The following is a 12865-nucleotide window of genomic DNA, read 5'->3' as shown; positions in this document are numbered from 1 at the left end:
CTCAAAGCTTGACTTTTGTGATGATTGTATTTTCGTAAACATGTAAAGAGTCACTATACTCATAGAGCCTCTAGGAAGGCATGTATCTTGGATTTAGTCCATTCTGATGTTTGCACCATGCCAATAAAAACTCATAGTGGTTTCCGTTATTTTGTGTCTTTTACTGATGACCACTCTAGGAAGCTATGGGTCTACTTGCTTAAGCAGAAAAGTGAGACATTGGATGCTTTTAAAAGGTTTTATGCATTGGTTAATACTCAAAAAGACCTAAAGTTGAAATGCATAAGAACAGATAATGGGGGAGAGTATGTATCTAAAGAATTCAATAAGTTTTGTGGTGACAATGGGATTAAACGAGAGCTTACAGCTCCTTACAATCCATCTTCTAATGGTGTGGCTGAGCGAATGAATCGCACGTTATGTAAGAAGATTCGGTGCATGCTGTCCACATCTAATCTCTCACAATCGCTTTGGGGAGAGGCACTTAAAACTGCGGTGCATATTTGCAATCGATCTCCACATCATACACCTGACAGTGGCATTTTTGAAGAGATTTGGTTTGGCAAACCTGCTTCATATGACCACTTAAGAGTCTTTGGCTGCGAATACTATGTACATGTACCTGTTGATAGCAGAACCAAACTTGACATGAAATCTCATAGAGGCATCTTCATGGGTTATGGAGATTAAGGGAAAATGGGCTATCAAGTTTGGGTTCCAAGCATCAAAAAGGTGCTACGTAGTCGAGATGTGATATTCAATGAGTCAAAGCTACTGAAAAATGTCACATCTAATGACTTAGACAAAAAGAAAGTTAAATTTCAGCATGATCAGTTACTTGAGCAGCCATCAGCCACTGAAAATTCAGCTCCTTTTGATGTTGATTGTGACAATCAGCATATCATTATTGAGCCAAATGAAAATGGGCAGCAAGGGGATGCTGAACACCAACTTGAGCACCAAAATCAGCATGCGAAAAATGCATTACAACAGCCTGAAATTGTATTACAGCAACCTGAACATGCAATTCAGCGGCCAAGCAATGAGGTCGTCGACATTCCCTTGGATGTGGATCCACTACCTGATAACACATATCATTGTGTAAGAAGGTCTACACATGTTAGAAGACCTATAGAAAGGTTTGATCCTTCTTTGGACTGCATTTTGCTCACATATGAAGGTGAGCCTCTTAAGTATAAAGGGGCCTTATCATGTGAGTTAAAGAAAAAGTGGGAGCTAGCTATGCAGGAAGAAATGAAGTCACTGTATTAGAATGACACTTGGGATTTGGTTGCATTGCCCAAGGATAGAAAAGCCATTCCTAACAAATGGGTCTATAAAATCAAATGTGTGGATGGCAAACCCAAATACAAAGCCAGACTTGTGGCTAAGGGCTATACACAAAAGGAGGGCATTGATTTTCAGAAAGTGTTTTCTCCTATTGTCAAAATGACCACTCTTGGAGTGTTATTTGCCATTGTAGCATCTATGGATCTTGAACTTGATCAGATGGATGTTAGAACTGCATTTCTGCATGGTGATCTAGAAAAAGAGTTGTACATGAAACAGCCCGAAGGCTTTGTTATACATGAAAGGAGCATATGGTATGTAAGCTTAAGAGAAGCTTGTATGGCTTGAAACAAGCTCCTAGAAAATGGTATAAAAAGTTTGATGCTTTCATGCTCTCACATGGTTTTAAAAGGAGTAGTGCAGATCACTGCTTATATATTAAGAAGGCTGATGATGGAAGCCTTATTATAATTGTACTTTATGTGAATGATATGCTTATTGCTAGTAAGCATAAAAGCCAGATTAATGCATTGAAAAGGCAGCTGAATTCAGCCTTTTCTATGAAGAATTTGGGTGCAGCTGATCATATTTTGGGCATGCGTGTCACACGAGATAGAGAGCAACAACTCTTATTTCTCTCACAAGAAAAGTACATCAGCAAAGTACATGATCGTTTTTCTATGTCTGATGTCAAGTCTCTTGGTGTACCTTTTCCATCCTACCTTAAGGTTAGCAAAGCAGACAAAAGATGACAAGGCAGCCAATACCATGAAGGGTGTTCCTTATGCTTCAGCTTGTGGTTCACTCATGTATGCTATGGTTACGACTAGACCTGACATTGCTTATGCAGTGGGAGTTGTAAGCAAGTTCATGTCCAATCCTGGCAAAGCACATTGGGAAGCAGTGAAATGTATCTTACGGTACCTTAAGGGCGCACAAAGAAAATGTATTTGCTATGGCAAGGGTACATTGGATCTGCAGGGATATTGCGATGCAGACATGGTAGGTGACTTGGATACTCGCAAATCTACTAGCGGGTATATCTTTACCTTGACAGGTGGGGCGGTTTCTTGGTGCTCTAGATTGCAAAAAATAGTAGCACTCTCTACCACTGAAGCTGAATATATTTCAGCCACTGAGGCTTCAAAAGAAGCAGTCTGACTTGGTCGTTTGGTCAAGGATTTTGGGCTGCCCACCAAAACACTTGTACTTAGATGTGATAGCCAGAGTGTTGTAAACCTGGCTAAGAATGCCATGTTTCATGCACGTACCAAACATATTGATGTTCGGTATCATTTTATCACACAGGTTCTAGATGATGGTCTAATCACCTTGACTAAGATCAAATCACAAGATAACCCTGCAGATGTTCTCACTAAAAGTCTTGCAAAGGCTCCACATGAGCATTGCATTAGACTTTGTGTGTACCGCACTAGTACACACCCATTCGATGACTCGCTCTCACTCTATCACTATCAAACACTCACCAGCTCTGAGTCCTAAAACTCCTCGATTACTGTGCCAACTCACAGCTCTCACTCTCTATCTGCTTCCACTTCGCCTCTGCAGAAACATCAATTGGAATTGAGAGCATTGAAGCACATAATGCTCCTTGAACACCCAGATTTGCTTAATGCAAACAAAAATTCTACAGTATGGAGTAGAAGCATGGCTGCTCAGTGACAAAACAGGGCTCTGCTTCAGAGTTAGAAGAAGAAGAAGAAGAAGAAGAAGAAGAAGCGTAGTGGTAGTAGTGGTAGTAGTGGTAGTAGAGGACCTTTGCCCTCTCTTCTGCTGCTCAATGGTCTGTGTATTGATTTGAACCACACTAGATGCCATGCACTCAAAGCCAAAATGAACCAGGTGACCAATTAAGACACATACCTAAGAATGGATCTCAGAATTAGACTATGACAGTTTTAATCTTAGCTTCCAGCATGATTACATCTGTGAGTCAGACTCTCCAATATGCATAAGATGTGTCCAAACACCTGAGTCCTTTTATGTTCACATACTCTCCTTCAAGATAAATTAGTTCCTTTAACTTGCAGAGGTTAGTTCAACCGTTACAAAGAAAAAGTGCTGGTTTTCTGAAAGCTTGTGGAGCATGTAAGTTCAAAGTGTGTTTCTGGAGCTATCACACTTACAGCAAGCCATATGTTGATCCCCGATAAGCCTAAAGGCAAATAAGTTTCTAGTAGTTTACTGCTGGTTTCTACTTGTCTACAATCCACCTTTTTTATATCCACATACTGTCCTTCAAGATAGATTAGTTCCTTTAGCTTGCAGACAGTAGTTCAACCCGTCACAAACACCTGAGCATATAAGTTTCAAGTAGTTTAATGAAACAACCATACTTGTGGCAAGCCGGTATGTTGATTTCTTATAAGCTTAATAGCAAATAAGTTATAGTAGTTACTGCCAGTTTCTAGTTGTCTACAGCCGACCAGTCAGTCTCCATTCATGAGTACCTCTGTTTGCTCGTTAGAAAAAGAACCTGCAACACCTTCCCAGCTTGCGCAGATACAACGTGTTTGTTACCATCAACAATGCTGGCATTTATCACATCACTCAACCCAACTCAGAGCGAGCTGAATTCACTACCTGTGGGGATGTTGCAAGCTCCAAAAAACTCACATTTACAAAGCTGCATATTTTTCAAGCAAATGCTTATCGGATAAAGAATCACAGATCTATGACTGTTTGTGATTTGTATATGATGTTTGGTTGTTTTTGGATGCATTATATACCACTTAACTTTTTGCTCTAAGGTCCCTTATTGAGCCTTTTATGGGTTCATTGTCATTAATTATTTTGTAACACTAAAAGAACGTTGCACATGCCTGCAATGGTATTCTAATCAGATTCCTTGGCATGCTTATAACAGAATGCAAAGAGCCCAATCTAAACTGTCGCAATATTCAAAAAGTAACATAGAAAATGGTAGATTGTCCAACATATGTTGCACTTCTTCTTACATATGTAAATGATGAGAACATCTGAACAAGAGATATTACACAGATTCACTTCCCAAAACAGATGAGATAAATCAACTGCTTTGATTTCCATAAAGTATTCCAGACATTCACAATTCACTTGGAAAACAATAACTTTTTGAGGCTGGATGAAAATTAGAAAACAGAAATACCTGCAAACAAGTTTCTTTGATACCATTGCGGCCCTCCAAAATCCCTGCTTCTTTAATTGGTTCCTACAATATACAACTTTCAGTCAGAAACATAAAACAGCTCTATATAATAACTGGAAGTCCAAACATGATCAACGATTAAACAAGGTTAGCATACTCATACATGAATTTTTTCTCCTCCCAAGCATAGACTACTTGACTGTAAGCCTATGAATAGCCTCCTCTAATAGCAAGAAACGGACTTAACTCCCAAACCCTAAGAAACGCTTCTTGCCTTCCTCTCATTCTATCTATATCTCTAAGGTTTCCAAGTAGCCACTCAATGAGTCACGAATGTCAAAGTCAGGTAGCCAAAATGCTTTCTCCAAGGGGAATCCTCGGATTCTAAATCACAAGTCACCATCTTTCCTTCCAACATGCTGAGCTACTATGCTGTTGAGGATCTTCCACAGCTCTACCAAATCTCTTGAGCCTAGGCACAATCCAAGATGCAATGTCCCTAAAGTTAGTGACATTGTGTTTGGGGCTGTCTTGTAGCTCAGCAAAGTTGAGCAAATCTGTTTCAACCATAGTCACAAGTGACGCAAAATGGGATGGGTATGGAGAATGGGGGATGGGAAGCAACGTCCGTCACTTATGACTTTATAGTCACATGGAATGGGACGTGGGACAGAAAGAAGCCATTGTCCCTCAAATCCTCAAGTCCTAGAATGGTCGTCACTTGTGACTATGGTTTTACCCTTAGATATCTAGGATGGGCATTGCAGCTTTGGCCATGCTTCTCAGTCACTTATCAAGGTGTGAACAAGCTCTAAGACTAGGGTAGTTAAGTTGTGACTCATATGCTCATTTGTGTCACATCTTGTTTGATTCACCACGCTTGGACTCTAGGCCGATAGGCCATTTCCTTATTCTAACTTTGAGCCCGTTCATGTGTTCGTCTCAAGTGTTCAATATGCTTTAGGGCTTGGGCAACTGAAACCTATTTGCAGGCCCCGAGACCCTATTGTGCACATCGTTGTGAAATCACCACTCACGGACTACTGCCCCATAAGTGACATGTCCATACACTAGGATGGGTGTGGGCTAGTCAAACAAGCCTATTGATCTAATCTATAGGGCAATGAACGTCAACATGTATAGGGAAACGAATATAAACTTACATTACACAAAGAAAATAAGTGACACATAGAATTTGAGAGCTAGAGCTCTCTTACACGATAGATGACACCAAACTAGCCCTCAAGATGAGTGTCCCTTGTAGTATTTCTTTAAAATTGAAAATGAGCCTTTACATAAACTCCTTGTCACAAACCAGCACTCTTTTTGCTAATGATTCCTTCAATAGATCAAATTTGCTCCAATTGCTATGTCTTCAGTTACTTTCACCAACCTTGACCGACGAGCTTCTATTTCAACTACACACTCAAATACTTGTACATTGAAACCATGCATGAGAGATTCAATTAGCATCCTCCAAGAGGGATATAACCACATTCTTGTACAGATTCAGCCTTCATTATTGAGTATTCAACACATCCATCTTCAGTCTCTCTCTCTCTCTCTCTCTCTCTCTCTCTCTCTCTCTCTCTCTCCAAAGCCCAAGTGTTTTGAGATACCGGGATTTTTAGGGGCCAATTCTTTCTCATCTCTCATTAACACTTGGGTTTGATTCACACTTCGGACTTTTTACTAGCAATTTGGACTAAGGAATATTGTCATATATGGGAGCTAATTGTTGACATTATTGCTTGGTTCATCTAGATTGCAAGTTGTACTCACATTGTCAACCTGCAACACACACATACACACACACACAAGACTCTTTAAGATTTGGATACAAATTATTCACATGCTCCATGGGAGTAGGAGGCATTACAAGAAGACTATGAACATATGAAGAGGAGTAGAGAAGCCTTTCTTTGAACTTGGGATTAAGGCACCTTCTTCCACTTGCGAGTCCTCTATTAGCAGTCTAGTTAGCTCATGTGAGTGTGGGCTATGCCTAATATTCTTTGGTAATTTAGGCATTTTATAGTGGTCATTTTAGTGATTGTTTAGACACTCGATCAACTGCCATATTTGGCATATTTTGGGCCTCTTTGAGTTCTCTTCCTTTGCAGTGTTCTTTTGTTTCCTTTCTCTTCTGTCTTGTGTTCAGCATTTTATTTCAGCACTCGTCTACGCTTCCATTGTTGCACCACTTCTGACATGGTATCAAATTGCAAGATCTCGGTTCCTGCTGCAATTTTTTTGCTGATTACAGGTTTTTCTTCCCCTTGCTGATCAGGCCTGCGTTTTTCAAACCAGCAACTTGCGTTTTCAGCCCGCACCTGGATTTCAGCCTATGATCGTCAATTTGCTGCATTCAATGCTCCACCTGCCTGCGTTTTTGGTTTTGTGCCCCTAACTATGACTAAGAAATTGCTTGTACAAGCCGTTTTTGCTATTGTCATATTGAAATGTATGGAAAAGATGGTGGTTGTTGGTTTGTGTGGAGACTCATTAGTCCATGCCTCTTGTAATTTTTTATCACATTTTTTGTTACACTGCATGAGAACCCTCATTTTGTGAAGTCTTTGCTGTTGGTTTGGCTGTATTCCTTCTCTATAACCCTCTATTCTCTATCTTCTCTTCTTTTCCTCTCCAAATGGCTCCTTTGTGCACTTCTACAGATGATAAATTACATGGACCTCACTATCTTACATGGAATGCTATGATGAAAGCTTGGTTTGTGTAAAAGTAGCTTTGGTACATTATATGTGGAGACAGCTTCAACAGATGAAGTTTCAACCATTTGCAAAAAATGATGTGTCCATATACCATAGTACGGGGGAGTTTCGGAAACGAGAAAAAACAGAGTTTTGAAGTTTCGGCCAAATTTTGGAAACGGAAAAATGGCGTTTCGGATTGTACACTAAAATAAATACAATATTATGTGGGTATGTAAATATATCAATGCCTACAACAACATGTATCCAAATTTCATACAAAACTTTTGAGTCCATGTCATATGATTGAAATCATGATTCATTACACGTCACAACTCACGAGTGAAGATTGAAGAGTCAAGACTCACGAGTCAAGATTGAAGCTTAAGACAACTTCACACAATTAAGACTCAATTTTCAAAAGGCAACAAATGAATTATAATTTATGACTCATGAATCATCTATAATCTGAAGAGCAATGAAGGCTAGCATCAAGAATAGTGAAGACTGGTATCAAAAACAATGGAACAAGAATCAAGACGCATAATAAGTGAAATCAAGATACAATGATACATGTAACTATCTCACGTGAATAATCAATTAAAACTCCAAAGTCCAGTGAGCACTGAGCATTGTGTACTAGTCTCTAGACTCTAGTAACTACTGACTAATAAGTTTCAACATCAATGAACAACTGGCAACTGTAGTTTGGACAATAAAACTCGATGTCTTTGTTGGGAACGCATGCCAAGTGGTCTTTCACGCGTGTTACGCTCCCCGATTTCTCCAATCCACAATAGTTGCACCGCCACTCCTTTGATCGGCCGAAGCCCTCGTATCCCTTGGAGTGACATGTCTTCAATATGAATCCGGCGCCATGATTAGCCTTTAGGTAATGGAAAGAAGAAGAAGAAGAAGAGGAGGAGGAGGAGGAGGAGGAGGAGGAGGAGGAGGAGGAGGAGGAGGAGGAGGAGGAGGAGGAGGAGGAGGAGGAGGAGGAGGAGGAGGAGGAGGAGGAGGAGGAGGAGGAGGAGGAGGAGGAGGAGGAGGAGGAGGAGAAGAAGAAGAAGAAGAAGAAGAAGAAGAAGAAGAAGAAGAAGAAGAAAGAGGAAGAGAAAGAAGAGGAAGAAGAAGAGGAAGAGGAAGAGGAAAGAAGACGAAGAAGAAGAAGAAGAGGAAGAGGAGGAGGAGAAGGCCGCCGCCGCGGGAGCTGGAGTGCCCTGAAACGGACCGCGAGATGCCGAAACACCGGTCTTCGGTTTCCGTTTAGGTCTGAAACGGCCGGTCCATTTCGGCAGCCCTGAAATGACATTTCGGGGTACTATGCCACATACAAGGTCCAAATAGCTGTCATGTTTTCATCTCCTGTTCATAGGGAATAATTTATAAACTTTTAGGAATTCCATCACATCCCACATAGGATAGCGTACAAAGTGACCTATCCTTAAGAACATGGATATAAAATATTGTCCCAAGCATGGCAATGACAATTGCCCCTCTTCAACCTAATTGTTCTTTCAATTTTTTTGTTTTGCTTGGTCATGCTGAAAATTTAGAATTGTTAAACTTTCCACAAGTGAAGGGCACTTATTTGAAAGCTCCCATCCTCAACTTAATTACTTCTATCACACTAAGACAAGAAACTTCTCCTCTTACTTCAAATGGTTCCTTGTGAATATTTACACTTCATAGACACCTTGTTTGACATGAAAAACAAACTAGCCTTTGGGGTTTGCAAACTCATTCTTATAAATTAAAAGAAAGCAGTTTCAATGCACAAGGGGTGGCAAACAGAATGCCCACCACCTTGAACAAGACTCTTTTTGTCTATTTTGGCACTCAGTTGATGGCGTGCTAATAGCTGGCTTGGTATGAAATTTTCTAATAGTATTGGTTTATTATCTTCCATTAATTACTGTAACACCTTCAATACACATATTCCACCCCCAAATCTATGTAGAAAATATGTTACAAAACAGCATTTCCATTCGTTGACATTGGAAAATATTCTTCTTTGAGCACATACAGGATGCCAGCATAAACTGGTACAAGTAATAGAGAGCATAAACTGGTTAATAGTAATAGAGAGCAAACTCATTACTCAAATTGTGCCACAGCCTTAGTAAAATTGCACAACAAGACAAGATTCCACAAATATCACCACAAATGGCTTTCCAGCTCACTTCAGAAACAATATCAAAAATAAGGGGGTGCTTATATATACCAGATTTCGAACTGGTGGCAAGCATACAACCAAATCAACATCACTAGATGGAAGTGCAAGCCCCGTTGCATTAGATCCAAAGATCTTCAATCTGGACCTTGGCCACAGGACTTGCATAGCATGCACAACTTTATCAACTGCAGCAGAAATATAGGGTTTTCTGAGGAGGTTTTCTGCTGCAACCTTCCAAAGGCATAGAACCCAGATTAGACCAAATATGCAGAAAACTAGCTTAAGTATCTGTAATATACCATTTGTCAACATTAAAGATATACCTGTGTGCAAAAACTTTCTATTTCTTCATGCAGCACAGTATGTAGCCTGGAGATTGCGGGCTTTAGAGAAGGGTTGGAGTTGTATAGAGCTGTAGTTTGCAGTGGCAATGCAATATCTGGCTGTGATAGTTACATCAATCATGTTAATATCCAATTAAATTAGTCATCATTTATCAAAAGTATGGTAGGTGAACACTCACATGATCTTGTTCTAGTGCCAATGCAGGAATGGCAAACAGTCTTTCTCGTAGCAGTGCGCTCGAAATAGGATGCATAGGAGATTTGTCTGCCCAGCTTCTGCTCCTAAAAAAGTTTGTCGTAGTGTCCCATGCTTCAGGTATGATGAGTGAAATGTCCTGTTCATCCTTATGATATGCAGTTCCCAGACCCCAGCGTCGAGGACTAGAGCTTCCTGAGCGCACAGTTGTCAATCCCTTCCGCTTACCAATTCCACCAACTGGAGAAGGTGGTGGAGGAGGGGGTGCAGGTGGAACACACCTCAAAACTGGTGATGGTGGCCGTCTCTGCCGAGGCACCTCTAGCTTACGAGGTATGTGCGGACTTCTGGCTTCTTGATGTCTTACAAATTCAGAGGTCGGCATTTGCCGATTGACACTGTTATCACGTACAACTATGATAGGCCTCAAACCAGGCCTTGCAAGAATATCAGCTGTATGTCCTTCTATCAAACCCAGGGTCCCAACAGACTTTGGACACTTCATCTGCTCATCATCTGATTTAGCAGATAGAACATTCGGGGGAAGTGGTGGAAACTTCCCAGAAATTTCATTTCCACTAACTGAGAGGTTAGCTCGTGGAAGTGTATTGACTGCAGTTTGCTCAAATCCTGGAGAATATGAAGCAGTTGGCGGGGATGTACTGACCATGTTTGGAGAAGCCACATTAGGAAGGGCCCCAGAAAGTCCCATGATGTCATCCAAAACAACACTAAAATCAGCTTCATGGCGAGCCCAAGAGCTATCTTCTGAACTTAAAGAGGGTGGACGAGAATATCCTGTGCCACTGTAATCTGCAGTGTTCCAGAACATCACCCCTCCACCGAAGTACTGATTGTAATCTCCTTCACCTTGAAGATTCAAACCTAGAAATTGCCGTTCACACTCTTCCTCAGATATCAAGTGTCCCTCATGATCATCAAAATCACCTGAAAAATAGTTAGGATCATCATAATCAGTATCATCAGGTGTTCTATCATCATGCTTGAACTCTTCTGGAGCTCTTGCTATCGTGTTCGTACCAAGCCCTAAAAATGGTGAGGGAAAAGCAGATTGTGGTAATGCCATGTAGCCAGCCTCTTCTCTAAATCCAAGACTGCAGCCTCTTTTTTGAGATAGAGTGTACCCAGCTGAATACATTGCTGAACAATCCAGGCCCACAAAATTACTTGATGCACTGTTGCTTCCCTTTGAAATGGACCCCGACCCTGATGGCGGTTGCAACATGACAGGAGTTCGCAAAGCCACAAAAGGAGCTTGTAACCGCTGTTGCCAGTTCCTACCTACATCCAGATGCAATCTCTCTGTTGCTGGGAGCATCATTTGAGACCTTCCCATAGACACTCGGAGTTGGAAGGCCCCAGGCCATTCATGTGCTGAAGGTAAGCCCGATACAGAGGTGTGGAAACTAGAATTATATCCTTCAGTCAATGGCTTAAATGGCATGGGGGATGCACAATGAAAATTGTAAACAGGATTTGAAGTGGAGAAATTGTCCACTGTTGAAGGAGTACCCTGAATATCTCTGCCAAAGCAACTATCAGTTCTTTTTTCACTGGCATTTGGGGTGCTAGTGGTACACCTCAAAATCTCATCTGTACTGATCTCTACAGCTGTAACTGATGTTTCATTGTTTTGACAGACAGCTCTAGTTGAGCTATTAGATGAAATTTCAAGGGGGCTAATCTTTGCTGTTAGCTGCTTGTTTGAAAAATGGCCAGTTACCTTCTCTTCACTCCAAAACTGCTGACTGCATTTATCAACTAATTTGAGAGACCTTCTGAAGCTTTCCTTCTCTACAGTGCATTCATTAGCTCTGGCTTTTGGACAATTAGCTTTGGTAAAGGATGATTCATTATCTTCTTCAACAATAGGCATTTTCACTGTTTGAAGGTCTTCAGTCTTCTCCACACACATCAGGCTCGTGGATGTAACCTCAGATTCCAACTTTCTTACATCTTCATGGTTGGATCTGTAGTCATCCTCACTTTCAATGGCTGGACCTGCCTCTCTAACCGCTTTTGATTTAGCTCGTGAATGCTTTTTCTTCTTAGTTTGCTTACTAGAACCTTCAAGCTTTTTCTCATTGCACATCGATTGGGAGACAAACTCTCCTTCCTGCTGCTGGTTGGATACTGGGCCCTCCTGTAACATTGAAAGCTTTGCATTACATTAGATGTCTGTAAACTTAAAAGCGCCGATGTCTGTAAACTTAAAAGCGCCCTAGATAAACAGGTGGAGCTCTCAGGGGATGCCTGAATTGAAACAAAATAAATTCCAACCTAAGGCCACAAGAACATATCATCACCAGTTAGAAACAAAGCAGTAAACCACGTACCAGAGACAAGCCAGAGTTTTTGCCAACCAACTCATTTCCAAAGTTAGACCGCGCTTTACCCTGTGAAGAGTTACGGATTTTTTTTCTCCTATTATCTTTCTTCACTTTACCTTCTGAATCTTTCAAATTAACTTGGTTTGTGACAACTTCATTACTTAAAAGGTCAGCCTCCATAGACTCCAACATGGCCATATGCAGTGCATTGCGGACCCTCCGCATGACATGATCTGGCAAAGTATCAGCCAGATAGAGGGAACTGTGAAAAAGCCAGGGATACTCTGATGCTCCAGTTTCAACAGTATTCCTAATGAATGAAAATGAATTGGCAAGCATAATTAAAGCTTGTATCCCCATTATGCACGAACCAAACACACTCCCAGCATCATAAAAACTTCGAGCATCAGATTGCTCAAACTCTGTATCTGAGAGAGACATTGTATGCAAACCGCTTTCTTGCACCTTTAAAGTCCTTGATGTGTAATCATGTCTGACAGCATTTGTGCTGTGTGAGGCTCTTTGAATCTGCACACACGGAAACCAAAAGCATAAATGACTTAGTATGTTCCCCGCCGGATTGGCTTAACCCACAACTCAAGATTTCACAACAGAAATCGCACACTTTTAAGAAACCAGCAACTTTGTT

General features: G+C 41.0%; 1 protein-coding gene across 2 annotated transcripts in view; it reads right to left on the bottom strand.

The window, feature by feature from the left end:
* The window catches only part of MEE44 (Nucleotidyltransferase family protein), a 96637-nt gene that overhangs the window by 82325 nt on the left and 1447 nt on the right, over positions 1-12865 (bottom strand). The window contains exons 2-6 of one of the 2 annotated variants that reach the window (XM_087668432.1): positions 12223-12744; positions 9849-12029; positions 9649-9768; positions 9374-9556; positions 4439-4501 (exon numbers count right to left, since the gene is read on the bottom strand). In XM_087668432.1, coding sequence (XP_087524558.1) covers positions 4439-4501; positions 9374-9556; positions 9649-9768; positions 9849-12029; positions 12223-12744 — 3069 coding nt within the window. Of the gene's footprint in view, positions 1-4438; positions 4502-9373; positions 9557-9648; positions 9769-9848; positions 12030-12222; positions 12745-12865 lie in introns of those variants that run through there. The other variant, XM_087668433.1, reaches the window with a different exon arrangement.

The sequence above is a fragment of the Lygodium microphyllum genome, chromosome 26 (assembly GCF_053477565.2).
Source record: "Lygodium microphyllum isolate KBCC chromosome 26, Lygodium_microphyllum_v1.1.10, whole genome shotgun sequence".
NCBI classification, from domain to species: Eukaryota; Viridiplantae; Streptophyta; class Polypodiopsida; order Schizaeales; family Lygodiaceae; genus Lygodium; species Lygodium microphyllum.
Note: the sequence above shows the minus strand (reverse complement) of the source record. Positions and strands in the feature narration are given on the sequence as shown.